At 38.9% G+C, this 20,490-nt stretch overlaps 1 protein-coding gene across 12 annotated transcripts in view; it reads left to right on the top strand.

The window, feature by feature from the left end:
- The window catches only part of MAST2 (microtubule associated serine/threonine kinase 2), a 185,366-nt gene that overhangs the window by 142,168 nt on the left and 22,708 nt on the right, over nucleotides 1-20,490 (top strand). For all 12 annotated transcript variants that reach the window (XM_085067704.1, XM_085067702.1, XM_085067712.1 and 9 more), the window contains 10 exons: nucleotides 1,643-1,718; nucleotides 2,597-2,806; nucleotides 8,541-8,642; nucleotides 12,634-12,766; nucleotides 14,386-14,447; nucleotides 15,108-15,193; nucleotides 16,607-16,815; nucleotides 17,701-17,839; nucleotides 18,266-18,398; nucleotides 19,769-19,934. In XM_085067704.1, the coding sequence (XP_084923830.1) occupies nucleotides 1,643-1,718; nucleotides 2,597-2,806; nucleotides 8,541-8,642; nucleotides 12,634-12,766; nucleotides 14,386-14,447; nucleotides 15,108-15,193; nucleotides 16,607-16,815; nucleotides 17,701-17,839; nucleotides 18,266-18,398; nucleotides 19,769-19,934 (1,316 nt within the window). The remainder of the gene's footprint in view (nucleotides 1-1,642; nucleotides 1,719-2,596; nucleotides 2,807-8,540; nucleotides 8,643-12,633; nucleotides 12,767-14,385; nucleotides 14,448-15,107; nucleotides 15,194-16,606; nucleotides 16,816-17,700; nucleotides 17,840-18,265; nucleotides 18,399-19,768; nucleotides 19,935-20,490) is intronic.

Below are 20,490 nucleotides of genomic sequence, written 5' to 3'. Positions count from 1 at the left end.
ATCATGGAGACAAAAATTACATTAAAGAAAAATAAATTCTTCAGTAACTGTTCACCAAGTCCTTGAGCTCCATATGAAGTACCAGTAAACAAGTGTTGTGTTTGTATCAGCTTGTTTGGTCTCAGAAAAAAAAGGGCTATAGCAGGCTAGATGTGCAGGGGAATTTGCTTATAAGTCTGCAATTTAAATGTTCTTACCCTTCTGTTTAATTGTGTCATACATTACATATGAATATAAATGTAAGCTTCTTTTTAAAGAAAATTCTCCTTGATTAAAAATAGCTGTCTACCAGGCTAAGGGAAGTTGATGAAAATGTCTTTTTACTTGCTATTCATAACATCCAAATCAGTTTTCTTCTCCTTCAGCATAAGAATTCAATGACAGATTTAATCTGAAGTGCATTTTCTCAAGCTAAGGGATGAACAGTAATAAAAACAAGACATGATGTAATTCATGGGATTTCAGTACAAGGCATGAAAAGAGATTGGTACTGCTCTAGTCTGTGAGCCAATGAGTTAAATTTTCTTTGAATTGTTAATGTATGTTGCCAAAAGAATGTTTTTCCTCTAAATAGGTTAGCAGCAAGGTAGTAACTGTAATGCATTCCAAGTTTAAAATGCATTTATTCCATTTAGAGAGATTCATTTCATCCTTCACTAGAAAGTTTGAAATGTTTGAACTCATTCAAGATAAAATTGTAGCTTTTTTGACATAGAGTATTTTTAGCATTACTTAGTACTCCTAAAATCATAGGGACAATGATCATTTAAGATGCCAAATAACTGAAGCCCTTGCTTGTCTTGAGCACTGAAAGAAGGTAACTGGAGAAATGAGATGCTGCAGGCGATCTGTAGCTGGGGATTATCTGCATTACCTCATCCTGCTGTCCTCGGTGGCACAGTGAGTCAGAGCCCTGCACACCATCAGATGTGATGAAACAAGATGCAACCCTTCTTTAAAAAAAACCACCCAAACAGTAATGTGAATGCAGCTTGTCAAGATTTAGTGCCCTGGTTTTTTGGTGTGCATTGAAGTTTCTTGCTAACCCATGCGTAGATGCATATGGATGTGTGGTGTAATGTGCATCAGGGGAGTGCAGCTTTCATAAAAGTACTCTGTCCCTGCTGCCTGTAGTATTTTATATAAGATTTAGCCAAATAACAGTGATCATGCATCCCTCCTCTAGTGCAGTATCCCTCAGACAAAGGAAAAACAAATAATCTCAACTTCCTTACTTCCTATTGCTCTGCTCCCTTCTGGTGCTGGAGACTCCAGAGCTCACCATGATTTCTCTGGAGCAGGGCTGCTCCTGTTGCCATGGAGGGCAGTAGCACAATGAGGAGAATAACAAATGCATCTGCAATAAATGCACTTTGGTTTTCAAGCACCTATGTAAGGGTTTGCATTCACTGGAAATAGGTGGATTTCTGTGGAGACAGGGGTGTCAGCAGTCTCCAGGTGACTGCAGGCTGTCACTGCTTGCCAGGATCTTCTCTGAAGTTCAGCATCTCCATGCTACTGAAGTGAACTCAAATCTTTGAAAGGGCTGTAGTCAATGTGGCAGCATTATGACCAGCACTGGGTTTTGAGAGGTTTTGGTGTGGTATCTGCAAATGATAACATAATTTCTTTTCTCCTCTAGCCCGGGTCGCTCTCCAGTTTCCTTTGACAGTGAAATAATAATGATGAATCATGTGTACAAAGAAAGGTTTCCAAAGGTAAAGAATCACTTTTTGAATAATGCATTCCATGAACTTGTGCCCAAGCTCAGAATTAGTTTGTAGAGCTTGTTGGAGAAGGAGCCCAGCTCTGACATCTCATTTCCAAGCAGTGAAGTTTGCTACAGTTTGAAGCTGCCTTCTCATCTTCATATGTTAATTCTGTAGTAGAAGAAATAGATTTAGTTTATACAGAGATTAGGGTGGAAAAGGCTGATTTTTTTTTTTTTTTATGAATTTCGTATTTGCTAAATTTCTGATGTCTTCTATTGGCATGAGAGATTCTCACAAGAGTGAGAAAAAGTGCCATGCTGTGGCTTTTTCAAAAGCTGAATATTGAAATCTGTGGAAGCAAGTTAAAAGTTAACATCTCATTGAAAGGAGTGGAGAAGATTGTGTATCCCACAGCTGTCAATATGGCCATTCCTTCCTGTTCCACCACCAGCAAAAATAGATGTTTCTCTGGAGACAGGATATCAGGGCTTATAGCGATAGAAACACTGTGTGTTTATTGCTTGGGGCAATGATTTTCAGCTTCCACAGTCTTGTCTAAAAGTTCTGAAAACTGCCTCACATCTTACATCCTTACTCTGGAGACCCAGGGAGTAATACAGCCTCAGGATCAAGATATTTTCATGGTCATTTACATTTTCAGAAAGTGTGTTTTGATTAATTTTTGTTGTTTGCTCATGTGAACATAAGTTTTGCCTATGCTATGCTATCTTTATTCTCAAAAAAACGCTACTGTATTTTGGAATATTTTTTAAGCCTCGTGCAGTTTTGAATTGCAAATGTTACTTTAGCACCCTACTTGTTTATGCTTTAAGGTCCATGTCAGTAAAATTTAGGAGTAATTTCTCTTTATTCTGCACTTTTAGGCCACGGCACAGATGGAAGAACGGCTGGCTGAGTTTATTGCCTCGAATGCTCCAGAGAATGTGCTGCAATTAGCGGATGGGGTCCTAAGTTTCATTCATCATCAAGTTATTGAACTGGCCAGAGATTGCCTTGATAAATCACGTGAAGGTCTTATTACTTCTCGGTACTTTTATGAGCTGCAGGAGAACTTAGAGAAACTTCTCCAGGATGTAAGTGCTCTCTGGAACATAGAATATGTTATTTTAATTGAAACTTTAGCCAGTAAGCCAGAGCTTTGATTGTAGGAGAGACAATGTGGATTCCAAGGGAGGGGCAGCAGGTGGGGGTGTCAGGAGATCTGAGCTGTTTCAGACTTCTGTTATTCTGCTTCTGTTATTCTGCTATGATTTGAGTAAATCACTTCACCTGAACTTTGTTTGTACAGAAATTAAATGTGCATGTGAGTGAGTCAAAGGCAGTCTTGACCATTTATGAAAATTGGGTTTATTCAGATAAACGAAATTACTGAAATATTTTTTCATGAACTTCAGGACTCTGAATGACTTACTAATTACAATAGTGCCTTCAAGGAGTGAAAACACCATAGTTCTCGTTGCTGTAAATTTTTCACAAAAGATTTTCTTGAGCTGAACTTAATCCAGTTGTGGGTTTTTAATACTTCATTATGTTCTGTGGCATTCAGAGCCTACAAAAATACACAAGGGGGCACAATTTTAATGCATCATCAGTAAGCTTCAGCTACTCATTAAAAATTGCTCTTTTCCTTTAAAATGGAAATAATCCTACATTGCAAAAATCTCTTAGAATTTGTATTGTAACTATTGTGAAGGGTCAGGGCTATTGCCAGCTGCTGGGTCCAGACCTCTGTTTAGGAATATCTTCCTAATTCTCTGCTTTGATTTAATGATATAGCAAGCTGAAAAAACCAGGTTTTATAAAGATTGCAGTCTCAGATAACAAATATCACAGAGATACCTGCAAACAGAACATCTGAAATAGTTTGGTTTCTGTTATAAGTTTTATTTTATTTTATTTTTACTGATCAGTTTGCCAACTCACTGGCATGAATTGCTTGTGCTTCTTTGCCACTCTTTTCAGACATTAGAAAAAGGCAGATGAATAAAAATACTATATTGATATACAATTGTTGTATGAAAAAGCTTTGTGAAAGCTGCAGAAATTTCCCTTGTATCAGCTAAATGTTTTGGCTACCCCATTTATATAAGTATGGCTGTAATTTTTCTGGTATTTGTTATGCTTGAGAGGAAAATGACCCATGTTTGGATTTGTGGTGTTCTGCCTGAATGGGGAATGTAGTTTTGACAGACCAAGAGAGGTAGGGAATAACTTCTAAGGGCCTGAATGATTGTCTGCCTGTGGGATATCAGCAACCACTTGTGGATCCCCCTTGTATCTCCGGAGTCTGGCAGCAGGATTTTGCACCCATCAGCTGTGAAATAAGGGATCAGGCCTCTCTGGGTGATAGTTTGGAAGTTGGAAAGGTTTCATTAAAAGTGGTTATGTATGCTCAGCAAAATCCCTTACGTTTCAGGGGCACAGGGAGACTACAGAGTGTTTTACTGCTTCTGGTAGCAGATCCTTGGAGCTTGAAATTCTCCCTCTGCCTGACTTTCCTCCTCTCTGTGTGGACAGTGATTTCTTACTACGTAAGGAACTGAGAGAGCCATAAATTGGGGCTGGCCACTTCCAGTCTGCATTTCAGTCCTGTCTTCTGGCCTGAAGAGGTTAATCAGGGTCTTGGAGGAAGTGTGGGTCAGATAAATCAGCTTTTTCCTTTTCTCCCATTTCCCTCAGAACAAATCCTCAAAATACACTTCTAAAATGTCCCTTTCCCCTTGGTCCTACAGGCATTATTCTGCTGCTCTGAAATACTGGGAAAGGTGACATTGAACTGTTATTAGAGGAGATACAATGGTCGTCTCTGAGCTTGTTCAGGAATTGACATTTGGGGCTTCCTTTGCTCTCTTCCTCCTTAACATCTTCTGCAGAGCTGGGGCGAGAGAAGGGTCAGCTCTTCAGTTTGATTGATTTACTGTAGGAAGTAAGGTGGGCTAGAGGTGATTACAAGGAAAGTTTAGAGAGGCAAGAGAGGCAGAACAGGCTGGGAAGGAAGAGAACAAAAACATTTAAGACATCAGAGGAAAGCCAAAGGCTTCATTCCACATCTTTCTCATTTGTTTTTTGGGGTTTTTTTTCTGTCCTATGGCTTTTTCTGTTCCTTAGCTTATTTTTTAGATTTTAATATTTAAAAGCTGCTTGTTTCTTCTGCTTGCCTAGTCTGTGCTTTGCCCTTCAGACTGCATTCTGCAAGGAAATAATTGGGACATTTTAGTCAAAATATATAGAAATTGGTGATACTATTTCTTTTGGAGGGCTCACTTGAAATGCAATACATTTTGGAGTCAAGTTTAGAGTATTCCAAATTTGATGGCAGGATCTTAACCTTTGCTTAGGTTGTAAAGTGTAATAAATAGTAAGTCCATAAATAATACCAATTGGAAGGTCATTCAAAAGCTATTTGACTTAGGCAGTTGTATGGTCTGTGCATTAAGCTATGGAGTCTTTTGGTATATTTTTATAACATATTAAAGTATTGGAAAGGTATTTTATTGGTGAATGAGGCCAGCAAGTGGCAGAAATACCCACAGATTTTCTTAAAATTTTACTGTGAAGGAATGGATTGTCCTGAGAATCTTTTTTAAGGTGTTGATTCTGATACCTGGTAACAAACTAAACTTGCACAGCGTTTCAAAGCATGAAAAGGAAACTTGATTTAATATATTGTAGTTTGAATAAAAATGTAAAACAGACTATTTAGGTATGCAAATAATGAGCTGTTTAAATGCACCAAACCAGAAAGCTTTTGGAAGATTTTTAGATCTTAGCTTTTATAATAACATGCCAACAAATCTCATTAGCTATGGCAAATGAGATATTTTCCCTTGTTTGGAGCATGAAATACTGTCTTTTAGCCAGAAAAACTTATCACATCATTGAAATGATCATGAGGTAAAAATGAATTCAAGAGATTTTCTCCATTTTGGAAAACATGAACTTGAATGTTGTACTTCACATCAAAGTAAAAATACTGAAAAACAGAATTAAAAACCGATATACAAAAGAACATGTGACATTCTGTTTTTTCTGTGTTACCATGGGTTAGAACCTCAAGTTCCTCTGAGGAACAAAAGGTTATAATCAGCTATTGATTTGCTGAATTCTAGAAGTAGCCAAAAGAAGTTGTGTAGGTGTAGCCAGTTGGGCAGGAAGGTGAAGGATTACAGGTGTTTCTGTGCATGGAACAAAAGAAGCAGGGGAAGGTATGAGTATTACACAGCAGTGACTGATGCTGCACACTGGCAAATGGATATTCTGATTGGAGTTGCTTTCTTGGTAGGAATCTGAGTGTAAATTTATCAGTCCTTGCCTTTGCAGGTCTATTGTTTTGGTTTCCATCAGTATATTAGCTCAATTACAGCGTTGTGACTTGCATATCCCAGTTATTGGTCCTGCTGAACCCCAGGGGAGGACAGTGATTTTAATTTCATGCCCCAGCAGCCACAGTTAGTGACGGATGGGTCTTTCAGATGAGCGAATCGGTTTGTAAATTACCCATCGCTCCCTCCCGTACACGTGTCACCGGCAATGTGCGCAAGAATGGCATCAGCCTCTTCCCAAACGCCACCACGGGAGGAGAGGGAAACCCTGGGATGCCACCAGCAGCCTGGAGGCGAGCACAGGGTGCTGGGGAAGTGCTGCTGAGGTGGCACAGCTGGTGCCCAGCTGATGGGAGCAGCGCTTGGCTGGACAAGGACAAGCCTGGCGTTCCCGGGTTCTGGACGTGGGACACTCTGGAAACAAGGAGCCTTAGGGATGTCTGGGCTGTCCTGTGTGAGGAGGGAAGAAGAGGAGGCAGTTTCGCTGAGTATCTTGGAAGAGCAGCGCTGTGCAGAGATGATGGCTGAGTGGCTCTTACAAGTTGTGTTTGGTTTTTGTAAACGCTTTTTTTACTCCTTTTGCTTTTCCATGTCATTTGGCGGTCATGGTCTGACTTTTCGTTTTCAAAACAATCACCTGATTAAATTAGTTCCATTTTAAAATTATTTTGCCTGAATTGTCATAGGTGAGAAAGGGAGAAAACAAAAGGACTTGATTTAAAATGCTAAGTTCTGTTTAACAGTGTAAATGGATGTAAAATGATTAATTATATATATTATATTAAATTTTTTGCATAATATAACCTATGTGGTGGGGAAGAAAAGGACTTTTCAATCGCATGGCTCATATTTCAAATAATACAAAGTTGTCGATGTTTTATTTATCCATTTCAATGCAGCTAACCTGTGGTGACCAGGAATGGTTTTTAAAACATGAAAGCATTATTTTTCTTCTAAAATTCATATTGTAACTTATAAGTTTGCACAATGCATTAGAGGACACAAAGTAAATATTAATAATTTTCATTACAGTTATTTTCTATTTTATAATTTAAAAAATATTTTAATTAGGAAAAAAATTTGAAACTTATTTCAGTATTTCCAAAATAATCTTCTTTTTAAGGCTATATAGCCAGAAAGGATCTCTGATGTTGCTTTTAGATAATGAATTAGCAGGTACATCACTCTCCTCAAGGTTAAAATTCTAGCCCCAGCTAATCAGTATAGAAGGAGACAATCAACATTTCTATTCCGACCTGTGTCAAAATAAGAAGTACTGAACCTTTTAATTTTTTTTGTTTGGTAGCAAAATATCAGAGATATGTTATTTTAAATGCTGCCTGTATATTTACAGTTCTGAATTTTTGCTTCACTGTGTTTTTATTGCTCTTTTAGGTGGTCACCAGTGTGATTTGGCTTCTCAGACACACACACATATATATATATATATATGTCTTTTTCTTAGATGGTTCTAATGGACAACACTAAATGAACCTTTTAGTTTATGGCTGCTTGTACTGTTGTTGATAAAATATCGTTCCTATAAGTAACTGGCTTATTGCTAGCAAAAGCTCATTTATTATATTCTGGACTCTATATTTGTGGCTATGTTAAAGCACAAGTTTTAGACCTTGGGGAAAAATAGCTGTACTTTGTTTAAGAGTTTTTGCGTGCCATTGTGACCATTTTTTTATCACTCTGCAATGAAATACTATTATATTTCTGCTCCAGGACTCATTATGTAGCCATTGTGTGCTTCATCAAGAGAAGAGTAATTTGGGAGGCTTTTTGTGTGTTGCTCTTTTATTTTAATTATTATTATTATTTTGGTGTGATTCCTGTTATAAAAAGACATCCCATCACACAAATACATGCACACATATATCTTGAAAGTAAGACTTGAATTTATACTGAAATCTGGTAGAGTGACAGGCAGGACTAAATCCTCTGAATTAAGATTTTATATGCTCTTTTCTTTGCTTATCTACTTGGTCCTACATAATGTACAGTGCAATGCTTGACTTGTTCAACAGGACTGATAAAATTGAAAAAGGAGAAACTGAGGTTAAGCTTTTCTTGATGATGAAGAGAAGTAGTTCAAATTCTAGCTGAAAGTGAAGCCCAGAAATATGTGTCTGTTAGTCATTACCTAGACATCAGTGTTGTGTGGAAGGTAAAATTGAAAAAATCAGAACTCCTCTTTTCATTAAAAAAAAAACCCACTAAAACTGCATTGTATCTATTATAATTGATAGGTGATATAATGCAAATAGAGCCTTTGAAATATCTCCTGCATGGCAATGGGAGTCAGTTGTGATGGAAAAGCCATGTGTAACTTGGCATCCTTGAGTGAGCTGAGCTCAGCTTGCCCTGACTCAGTCATGCTTTTGCTGCTGAATTAGTTACTGACCTGGTGATTGCATCTGACATACAGAAATGAAGAGGTCACTGCTAGGACCATAATGTGCTGTTCTGCTCCCCACAGGCCCACGAGAGATCCGAGAGCTCCGAGGTTGCCTTTGTCACCCAGCTTGTGAAGAAGCTGATGATCATCATCGCCCGGCCAGCCCGGCTGCTCGAGTGCCTGGTGAGTGTGATCCTGGGAGAGCCTGTGCAGCATCTAAAGAGTGCTGTGCACTTGAGGAGATAAGGAACACAAAGCATTCAAAAGAAAGCTTTCAATTCTCATTAAAATACCGAGGAAAAATAAATTGATATATTTTAAAAAAAAGTACTAAGTGGGTTTTGCGTTAATATAGAAGTAGCTCAGCAATGGAGTGTCACCTGCAACAGCAGCTAAATTGTATTTCAGTATAAAGTTTATGGCTGAGGGGCCAGATGTAGCTGTGGACATCCTTCCATCCTACTTGATGCCACTGGATTTTCCTCATGTTGTTAATAGCTACTGCAAGGAGCCTGTAAATGTCTGTATGGTGTGTGCCCTGTGTCCAGAGTGCTGTGCTACAGAAGAGCTGGCACTCAGGAAGAAGTGCCTTACCATGACATAGATGGTGTTTGGGCTCTGGGACTCAAACCCTTCCTTCTGACCCAGCAATTGCAGCTGGTGTCAGATTTTCCAGCTGTGAACTCACAGTGGGATAGACCAGTGTGAAATCCAAGTGCCTTTGGGAGCCTGGGTTTGAAGTCCTGTTTGGTGCTATTGGAATACAAGCAAAAGCAATTCCCACTGCTCTTTTATAACTTGGCTAATAATAATGCGTTTTTTAGAATTTAATGCTAAAAAATGGTGAAAATTGTTTAGGCAATCCTAGTGAAATAAGCCACTGTGTCCTGAAGTTCTGCAACTACAAAAATATTTTCTGGGCATGGTGAAGAAGCAGCTTGAAAACCTGTGTTCTCACTGTCATGCCATGCCAAGAGGATTAATATACACTTTCAGTAGAGAAAGAAGTGTACACAATTATGTGGTGGATATTGATTATAGGATTAAATTCAGTGACTGTATTTCAAAAGTATGTTGAAAAATTGGTGAGAGTGTAGGAAAGTCACCAAAAACTGTGAGGTGTCACAAAGCTACAGTGAAAACTTAGCTAATGACAGGATGAAATTCCCTGGTGTGTAGGAGCACACACAGGGTGGTTCTATGTGGACATAAAAGTGACAAGGGTGCTACAGGTGTTTGAGGCATCAGCGAAGTTGGCTGGATTAAGAATCTGTGGCTGGCTATAAATGCACAGTTAACATGTGGATTATGTTGTGGACAGTGTGTCCATGGGTGAGTTTTATCCCTGGAGTCACTAGAAGGTGAGTGAGTTTTGTGGAGCTTTCTTTGACAAAATAGACAATAGTGGTCCAATCTTACCAATGATACCAGTTTTTGAAAACACATGCAGAAGTACTGAGAACCAGGAGAGTTTGGAGGGTTCCCTTATTCCTCCTCCATGGCTGTCAGATGGGTTGCTTTGCTGGGAACCCTACATGGCCAGGAAGGCCACTGTCAGTGATGAAGTGACAACCAGCAAGACAAATATCTTCACTTACTGATACAAGAAATCTCTGCCAGACTACACTGAAAATCCTGGGCACAGCTCCATTCAGACTGGGAATTCTTTGGCTTTCAAAACCATTTTTGTGATTTAGATGAGTTTTTGTGACTCTCAGTTATCTTCCAGCACTTCTTCAAAATTTATTCTGGAAGTGAAGACAATAGAGAGTGGAGATAAATTTAAACTTACTGTGTTTGTTTCTGCTGCATTCACCATTGTCATTTATGCTTGGGCACACTCATCCTCTAGGAAAACGTGGAACCTCAGAAAGCCTTGTGCACCCATGTCTATACCTGCAAAGAGTTCCAAACTCAAGGCAGCTTTTAGCTGCAAGTCAACAGAACTCTAGGTTCTTCTATGTCTTCTCCACCTGATGTTCTGCAAAGTGAGTGGGAGCAGGTGGAAGCAGTGAAGTCACTGAGATTTGAGTAATGAATTCCAAAGTATGTGTTGACAACCTTGACAATGAAGTGGCTAGAGTCCAGAGTATAGAAATAATAACTGGAGCTGTGTGTTAGCTTTCCCTGTTTTTTTCAACCTGCATTGCCTTTCTAGCAATTTTTTTCCCCAAATACATATTTTAATCTGGTGACATGAAAATTGATGTTCAATTTACCCCATAAATAAATATGATATTTATTTATATAAATATAAATAAATATAAGTAAATATAAATATTGATGTTCAATTTACCCCATAAATATTGATGTTCATTTTACCCCATAAAACAAGAAATATAGTAATGAATAGCCAACTATTTAAATAGCTTTTGAGAACTAAATTTCATTTTTATTTTTAACATACTTTTCTGTAATTCAACCTTTAACTTCAATTAGATGTGAATTTATAAACAGTTTCTGTACAGCTTAATATTAAGGTTAATTTTAGTAACCCAGCTCATTCTTCTTTCTTTCTGGTAAATGAAATAAGTGACTGTATAGGCAGTGCTTGTGATGGTTGTGATTATTTTAATACAGGTGAAGGCATTTAATTATTCTAGACTTCAGCTATTTGGCTTTGGTCTTTGTATTACCTGTTGGACTGTGAAATGTTTATTAACAGACTGAATCTGTGGGGCTCCAAGAAAATAATCATGTGATTTGTGCATCTCTGAAACCATCTTTGGGAAAAAGAATTAATTTTTTTTCAGTTGATTTTTCCATAGCACCTGCCTCTCCTTAGTAGGAGTCATTCTTCTGTATTCAGATGATTAACTCTACTGTAAAGAAGTCAGAACTGGAATTCATATAGTTCCTTAATGCTTTGTATGGGGTTTATTTGTCACCAAGTTGCTTTTTTTTTCTATCCTTTACTCACCAATAAACGACCTGCAGTTGTACCTTGAGAAGTCCTTCCTTGACTCCACTGTCCCTTTCACTGCATTCTCACCCTCTCTCTCTGTGATCCTGTCAGGTCTGGCTCCTGCTCTCTGCAAGTTCTGAGACTGTTGATTAATCCTTTTTCAGAGGAGATAGGAAGGAACTTTATTTCTTGCATTGTTGCTGTCTTTGGTGACATCATTTATCCAGGCAGCATTGGAGCAATCATGGAAAAGTGCATCTCTTCTCTGTTTCTCCAGCCATTCAATTATCTTTGCCTCACTACAAGCTCTAATTTCCTTTTCTTGTTTGCAGTTCTGTGCTCTTTTTCTCTTTGGTTGCTGACCACACACCACTTCTTTACTGATGCCCTCCCTGTTATCTGTGCATGCTCAGCTGTGTGCTGAAACTCTTCCCCCTTCACCCTCCCATTGCACTGGAAAATTTTTGAAGAGTGTTGGCGAAGCTGCTCATTGCTGGTGAATGATGAGGTTGGTAGGGGGGAGAGCTAAAGTTAACTGGTGAACTTGTTTCTAAGCAGAGTGTTCCTGCTGCCCAAAGCTTGTCTTTTATTTCTTGCTGTATCTGTTAGTCCAGTACAAGAGATCACACCTTCCATAACCTTTTCTGGCCTGAGAGATCACATGCACCAAGACTGAGTTGCTAAAGTGATCCTGTACTGTATAGTATGAGAAATAGGGCAGCACTACTTCTTATGTAGAAAGTTGTTTTATTGATAGTTTTATTAGCAATTGCTAAGGTTAGGACAGTGACAGGATGGGGTGGGTGTGTGGTTTGATCAGAAGTGACAGGAAGGGCTTGTATTGGGTTAACTCACCTGTCAGGTGGAGGTGGCTGAAGGTGATGCCTCTGTTCTCATCACAGACCTTTCCCTGGCACGTCTCAGGGTGACAGAACTGGCAGGTGTGTCCAAACTGATGCTTATATTAACAAGACCATTTTATCTGAAAGTTGGGTTCAGTTCATACAAAGTCCCTACAGTCCTTGTCCTGTTTTGATTTGCAGATCTAAACCCATGGACACCCCATAGAATGTGAATGTCTGTTGTTTTTGCAGAGCAGAGTGGGGGTTGTTGACTTGCTTGTTGTAACTGGAAATGTTTTGCATCACTGCTGAGCCCAGAATTAACTTCGGATGTTTCTGAGGATTCCCTTCTATGAGGGAGAAACCTTTCCTAATTGTACAGCTGCATCATTTACCTCTCTCTGTCTCTCTCACCGCTTTGCTGTAGGAGTTTGATCCTGAAGAGTTCTACCATTTGTTGGAAGCTGCAGAAGGCCATGCCAAGGAAGGGCAAGGAATTAAATGTGACATTCCTCGTTATATTATCAGCCAGCTGGGACTCACCAGGGATCCCCTGGAGGGTGAGAGCTCCTGTTATGTACTTTCCAAACTGTTGAAAGGATAGTCACATCTCCTGGTCACTACAAAGCTGAAGGATGCTTTTATTTTATTGCTTTAATTTCTAGGCCATTTTTCCTTATTTTCCTGTTTGCTGTCAAATTCTAGACTGTCCTTTCCAGCCCCATGTCTCAAAGGAATGTTTCTGGGGTAAGGATGGCACATCAATAGTGACAGTTCTTTACTTATGATGTTCATAATGTCTCCCTGTATTATCACTGAAACAATGTTAGAAAATGGCTTTATGATTTAACTGTTTTCTCTGTGCTGTTGGACAGTAAAAATAAATTTACCTGTTATTTTTCTGATCTGCCTGGTTGGAAAGTATTCTGTCATCCCACTTGATTGTCCTCTTTGGAAAAGTGTGGGTTTTGTCATTTTCCGTAAGAAACCAGGATGAGTATGAAGTTCTAGCTGGAGGTGAGATTGAAGTTTTACGTCTTGTGTAGTAGCCAAACCAAAGAGAGCAATGTAAGGACAGAAACAGCTTTTCTGCAAGGTGCCAGAATTGCATGTGGTAAACTTAATATGGACATACATTGGCCCAGAAGATTGTGGCTTTAGAATCAGTGAGTTAATATTTCTGCCTGGCACTTTGCTGGTTGAAATGACAAGTTCTCCAAGCATGCACAGCTTGTTCAGCAACAATAGAAAGTGTGACAGAGACTGGAGGTTACTGCAGAATATTTCAGTGATTGAACCATACTTTTTGTTATCTCAGGAGAGCATAATTTTAGCATAAATTAGTAGTCTGGCTAGGACTAGTTTAACTTCTCTGGTGTTTACTGGAATGACAGTGACAGGTTGACTTCAAGTGAAGAGCTCTTCGGGAAAATTTCTACCAAAGATTGCTAAATGCAATTTAATAGCATTTGTTGAAATCTGACATTAAAGGGAAATTTCCTTTGATCCCTGTCATGGGAGAGAACCTTTCCATCGCTAATTCCCCTTACTAAAGTCAAATTTTCTTTAGAAATGTGTGGAGATGTCAAGGTGCCTTATTTCCTTTCTGTAAGGAGGGCACCCAGAAATGTCAGTGATATCTTTTCAGAGACTCGTAGCTAGCGTAGGAATTGGGCTTGCAAAGTTTACAGCATCTCCTGCGATAGCTGAGTGGCCTAAACTAAGTGACTTTCCTCCACTTTGCTGCTGCTCAGCATTTTGCAGAATCAGCCACATCACATGGAGGGCAGCTGTTTGAAATGTGATGCTTTTTCTTCTTGGAGCACAGAGGTGCCAGCAAGCTACATGCAGACATATATGTATGGAGTAGGTTTTAATATTAACTAGACAGCACTTTCCCCAAACACACATTTATTGCTTTTACTTATTATAGAAACCATCTAGAGTAAGTCAGACTGAAATTAGAACAATTAATTATATTCATCTTTATATGAAATACTGCCTGCAGCGTACAAGATGTTAAAGGTTATCACTGTATAATTGGGGTGACTTTTTACAGAGGGAGAAAATGTCCTTCATCATCCACCAGCACCTCTTAAAATCCTGTTTTTCTTGTATAAACAAAGAGAACAGTGTTTGATTGAGATCATTAGGAGTAATCTTTCCTCTTTCTTTTCAGAAATGGCCCAGTTGAATAGCTATGACAGCCCAGACACTCCTGAGACAGATGATTCAGTTGAGGTAAAGTAGTAATACACTCACTCTGTCTAGCACTTTTTTTCTTTCAAAAGAAGTAGTCTACAGTAAAGAATTAATTATAATGCAGAGTAATTGTAATTTAGAAAAAAAAAGTGCTGACATTTAAAAGCTCATATTAAAACTAGAGTACTTGCTCATAAAAATGTGAAAATCTTTATACAATGGTGGTAGAATGCTTAAAAAATGCAAATAGGCATTATTACCAAGTTTTGGTTGGTTTTTTTTTATTTTATTCTTAGAGTTTTAAATGGAAATCATCTGGAGGAATTCTTTATATCTACATTTGTAAAATGTGATGGGTATTGAAAAGAGTTGACTTTAGTAAAACCACTGGAAAAATGTAATTATGTAACTGGCGTTGTTTCAAAGATCTTTATTTTATTGTTCTTTTTTAAAAAACATAATGTTAAGAAATGGCTTGAATCCCCCAGTCCACTGACTTTTTCTGCTAATAATTGTGGAGGGAATCTGCAAACACCCTAAGGATACAGACAATTGTCCTAAAGCTGAGGGCTCCAGAAGTTTAGAGATGGATTGAGTTTGAGTTAATGGGCGCTTAAAGAAGAAAAGGACAAAAAAAAACCCATATAAAATTAAGTCATTCCTGCTCCTGATTTCCATTTTCTTGTCATCTTTCCCCAGAGCCGTGGGGCTTCTGTCCAGTCAAAGAAGACTCCATCTGAAGAAGAGTTTGAAACTATTAAACTGATCAGTAATGGTGCTTATGGGTAAGACTTTTAGACTTCAAATTAGAAGAAAATGTTATTATTGTCCTACTTAGCAAAGGGCTATAGCAAAGTGTGGCAAATGTCTGGGTTTTGTTGGGTCCAAAGCACAAAGTGATTTCACTTGGGTCTTACAGAGGTTCCACACTTGTGGTGTCTTCTGCATTCTTCTGGGAGATACCATTTCTTTCATGTATTGAGATTATATATATGTATAAAAAACATATGTGGCTGTTTGTGAGCACTTGGAATGCTAAAAGAAGTGCTAGAATTACACTGGGGTAAATCTACTGTGAGGAGCAATGCGTTAAAAAAGCTATTAGATTTTATTATGCATTGAAGAATCAAGTATCAGTTCAGTCGGTTACAGTTTTAACCACACATACAAACCTACCCAGAATTTTAAAAGGCGGTTCCTGACTCTTTGCAGTTCATAAATCCTTACCAGTGAGGTCATTGGGCTGTTACTGAAAAGCAGTGATACTCAGTAGGTCATAACAACAAAACCTGAGCATGTGCTTGAGTGTTTTGTGGAAGTGGGTGCTTAGTTAACAACAACTCACTTTTTAAAAATTATATGTGGGAAAAGTGTAAGCATGGTTTTTAGTGAGTGAAGACACAATAGAACATGTAGAAGAGTCATATTATTAGACAAAAGGATTTTATATCTCTTCAGTCGTATTTCTGCACAACCCCATGTAACTTTGTAAAAAGGGGAGAGAGAGGAGGTAGTTTAGCTGTTAGTCACATGTCTTTATCCTGGGTTTATTTTATAGTCAGTGGCTGGTGAGACACAATACCATGTTAAATGTAATGTACTCCAGAGAAAAGGAAACAAGTACTGATTCAATAAGGCAGGCAGACTGGATGAAAATTTTATTTGCAAACTGTATTATTAACGTGCAGGAATCTAATGATCTGCAAATGATAGAAGTGTAAGAGATACTTTACTGAAGGAAATCCCTGGTGACAGTGCTGCGTCAAATTAATTTTATGGAGCTTGGAAAGAAATCGTGCTGATTCCACAGGTTTTGGACAATTTTTTAAGTGAAATGGTGACTGTAGTGTTGAAAAATACATGCTGCTCTGCAGTGGTGCTTAGGGAAGTTTGTGACATTTGTGTTTGAAATAGGTCCTTGTTTGTCACATCAGCAAAAATGCTGGTTTATTCAAGAAGGCAGAGTAGCTTTGGGAAGGAAGCATCATGGGGTTCCTTCTTTCTAGGGAAGCTTGCCACCAAAACAGCATTTTATGGCGTCATGGATAAGTCTGTCAAGATCTGTCCAAAACAGTTATAATCATTGTTTAAAAAACCCCAACAAAACAACAAAACCACAAGGAGCTCCAGACCTAAACCCACAACAAACCAGTTTGAGCTGAAAATGGACTTTTTCCTCTTGGTGTGTGGTTTTGCAGAGCGGTGTATTTGGTGCGGCACAAGACCACCCGCCAGCGCTTTGCCATGAAGAAGATCAACAAGCAGAACCTGATCCTGAGGAACCAGATCCAGCAGGCCTTTGTGGAGAGAGATATCCTGACGTTTGCCGAGAACCCCTTCGTGGTCAGCATGTTCTGCTCCTTTGAGACCAAGAGGCACCTGTGCATGGTGATGGAGTATGTGGAAGGTATGGTTGTCATTATCTACACCTCCAGAGGGGCCTCAGCTGGGGTGGATGTGGGGTGTGAATCCCTGGGATGATATGAAATGTTTGTAGTGGAGCTGAGCCTCACTGCTGAGTTCAAAAGTCAGCATGAACTTTCCAGTCTCCATTGGAAAGGAAACCCTCCCTCTCTCCTGTGGCTGGATTCATAGCACATTTGATTGATGTTGCAGTTAGAAAAAGACATTTAATAAGAAACATAGTCTTTGTTCTTTAGCAGCCTTTTTAAAAATAAAGTGCTATTTTGTGTTGGGGTTGGTTTTTTAGGTTGTTTGGTTTGCTTATTCTTTGAAACATAATTTGATTTTACATTATCAGTATATCTTATTATAAGCAATATCCACTGGTGGATAGGATTAATTTCTTATGCCTGGCTTGCTTGACTGAATGTTTGAGAAATAAGATTATAGTTATTGTATCACTGCTCTTTCAGATAAATGAGTGGAATGAAATCAGATGTATTGACAATAGTAAATTTTAGTGTTAATTCCTCTTTGCAAATAGAAATGAAGGTCAAGTGAAATTTGTGGCCAGTGTTCCTTAGGAAGCTTGACTCAGGAGTCCACAGACTTATTTTCTTCAAGTCTTCCTTCATTTTGCAAATGGTATCTGTACAATTCCTGTCCAAGCCTGTCCAACATACATGGATCTCAGTTTTCCTAGGATTTTAATATTTGATTTTAAGTTCAAGACAGTATAGAGAGAGCTTTAGAATTCCTTCTAACAAGGTTGTGAGAGACAGCCTTTAGAAAACTTAGTCTAATCTTGTATTGCAGACCCATAGCTGTTTTTTCTTGCTGATATTTGCCATTTCAACCTGACATATGTACAACTTCCTTCTTTTTCTAGGAGGTGATTGTGCTACCCTTCTCAAGAACATTGGTGCCCTACCTGTTGATATGGCTAGGATGTATTTTGCTGAGACTGTTCTGGCACTGGAGTACCTACACAATTATGGGATTGTTCACCGTGACCTAAAGCCTGATAAGTAAGTCTTTAGCCCCTCAGGGGGAACAGAGCTAATCCTTCAGAGGCTTCCTCTGTAGGCAACAGGACAGGGGAGCTAGAGACAGCATTGATCTTCAACAGCATCTGACATGTAGGAGGTTTTATGGAGTCTCTTGCTACTGATGTAGAACTAGATAGACACTGAGAAAGGGTGAGAAGAATGTTTTCAGACATTATCTCAAAGCTGTTGCTACACTGATGAAATTAAGGCAGCAGAAAGTAGTCTCACTCCTTGTTGCCTTGTCTGCTCTGTGATTTCTGGTTGCATAGGAGGTTTTTTCCAGGTATTTAATGGGGTTGTAATACTGAGATTGTCCTTAGCATTATCCTGTTTTCTTTTTGTTTTAAATTGCTTTTGGGAAACAATTAAATGAATGTTGCATTATTTTACTTCTCTTTCTTTTAGTCTCCTTATAACTTCAATGGGTCACATTAAACTAACAGACTTTGGACTGTCCAAAATCGGGTTAATGAGTCTCACAACTAATCTTTATGAGGGCCACATTGAGAAGGATACCAGGGAATTCCTGGACAAGCAGGTAAGCTGAAAAATTTTGTCTGTTAATGTAGGATCAGATGGAGGGTCCTGTCTTGGGATAGAATCAGTTTGTAGCACTTCTCCTCTGCCATATGCTGTGCTGTGCTTTGTAAAATGGGAGGAAAAAATACAAGTCTGTTCTCGTGTTTCAACATAAAGTGGCATTGTGTGTTATTTCAGCTTCTTGTTTTGGAGTGATGCACTTCACCTCTTACTTTAGGACACTCAAAGGGTGGCCCAGGCAGCAGTGCAGGTGTAAACAGAAGTTGGTTTAGGGATGTGACATGGATTTTGCTGGAAGGTTGTTCCACGATCTCCCCCTTCTGGTGCTTAGAAAGTTCATGGCAAGTTTCTGTATGTTTCTTGTAGTTTTATCTAACAGCTTAAACATTGATTTTTATCCCCATGATATTTACTAAGGGTCATTTTTCTGCTTAGCCTTCATTTTGCTAGGCTTAACCAGCTAAATTCTTCTAGCTAACGAGGTAGATTTTCCTTTGATGAATGAATAGCTCTTCCATGTAACTCTTTCAGTTTGAGCTGATACTTTCTGGACACAGTTGAAGGAACTGTTCTGGATGCAGGCTCACCAGTGCCTTGTATAATGGATTAAAAAATACTTCTCTCTTCTAAAAACACCTAGGATCACAGCAGAATTTTTCATCTTTAGTTGTGCCAAGAGCTAATTCGTAATCATCCTGTGGGTTGTCTTCCTTTGCTTCTGAGTAAGGAAGTTCTGCTTTTTCTAGCAGAACCCTCTTTGGTCACTCACTCGATCATATTCTTGCACTTTACAGTGTTATATTTTTTTTACAACTATTTTGTTATTGTTGCTGCTTCTAAGCCTCAGGCAACTTAGATCTTCCAAGGTAATTTCCTTAGCCATTGTCCGTGCCAGCTGTACCTCCCAAGTTTAAGGCTGAAGTGTGTAATCATGCTGTGCTGCTAATTCTGCATCTGTGAAACCAAGTTCTGTTAGCACGGAGATGTGAGAGGTTTGTCAAAACTCAGTTCCTGATAGCTGTAGCTGTGCCAGCAGACATCCATCAAGCTGTCAGACCTAAACACACAGAATATGCATTTTTCCCATATGCTTTCCTGTGCATGCACCAAAGAACTACTTAGCTGGCATGTCCACACTAGGAACATTTAATTTCATGTGATGTTATTTCTGTGCAGGTAATGTGTTCTTCAAATATAGACTCTTGCTCCATGGAAGTAGTTCACAACATGAAGTGGTTAGTGGCAAAACATTAATAACTTCCTTGTAAAGCTCTGAGGGGGGAAAGAAAAAAAAAAAAAGACAAAATAAGCTTTGACGTGAATTTGGCAGTTTGTAAATTTATTGCTTTCTTGCATGGTTCTCTTGAGGTGTGTGGGACTCCAGAGTACATTGCACCAGAAGTGATCCTGCGCCAGGGCTATGGGAAGCCTGTGGATTGGTGGGCAATGGGAATTATCCTGTACGAGTTCCTGGTGGGCTGTGTTCCTTTCTTTGGGGACACACCTGAGGAGCTGTTTGGACAAGTGATCAGTGGTAAGCTTCTGCTCTGGCTCTGATGGGGTTTCAAAATGTGCTTTAAAAATACTGAGGATCCACAGTTTAGTTGGGAAAGATTAGGTATAAAATAATGGAGTTTAATTTCAAAGTTTCTAACTTGCTGTGTCAAAGTAGCTTCCACCTGATTTCAGCTAGGGAAAGTTGTTGTGTTGCTTAACATCTTACTAAATGGTTCTGTCATGGTGTGGGAGTCATACAAATCCTTGTGGGAGTGGGAAAAAATATTTGGGGATTTTTCTGTTCTTTTAACTTAAGTGATGGAGAATATGAAAAGAGCAGCCACCAGCTGGTCTAATTCAGGCTGATTTTGGTTATTGTTTTCATAGGTCCAAATGCCAGTCAATTAGTAATTTTATATAAGTGAAATGAAAGGAAATTCTGAGTACAATGCATTGAAGCTGTTGTACTCAGTACTTTCATGTCTTGTGGCTTTTTAAACCTGTCTCATGCTTGGAGTTGGACAGACAATTGCTTTGTGCTCCCTCGGTGAATATGCCAGTGAAATCATTTCCTATTGGGAATGCTTTCTGAA

The sequence above is a fragment of the Lichenostomus cassidix genome, chromosome 8 (assembly GCF_008360975.1).
Source record: "Lichenostomus cassidix isolate B80296 chromosome 8, HeHo_3.0, whole genome shotgun sequence".
In the NCBI taxonomy this organism is placed as follows: Eukaryota; Metazoa; Chordata; class Aves; order Passeriformes; family Meliphagidae; genus Lichenostomus; species Lichenostomus cassidix.
The sequence above is the reverse complement of the archived record's forward strand: the minus strand, read 5'-3'. Positions and strand labels throughout refer to the sequence as shown.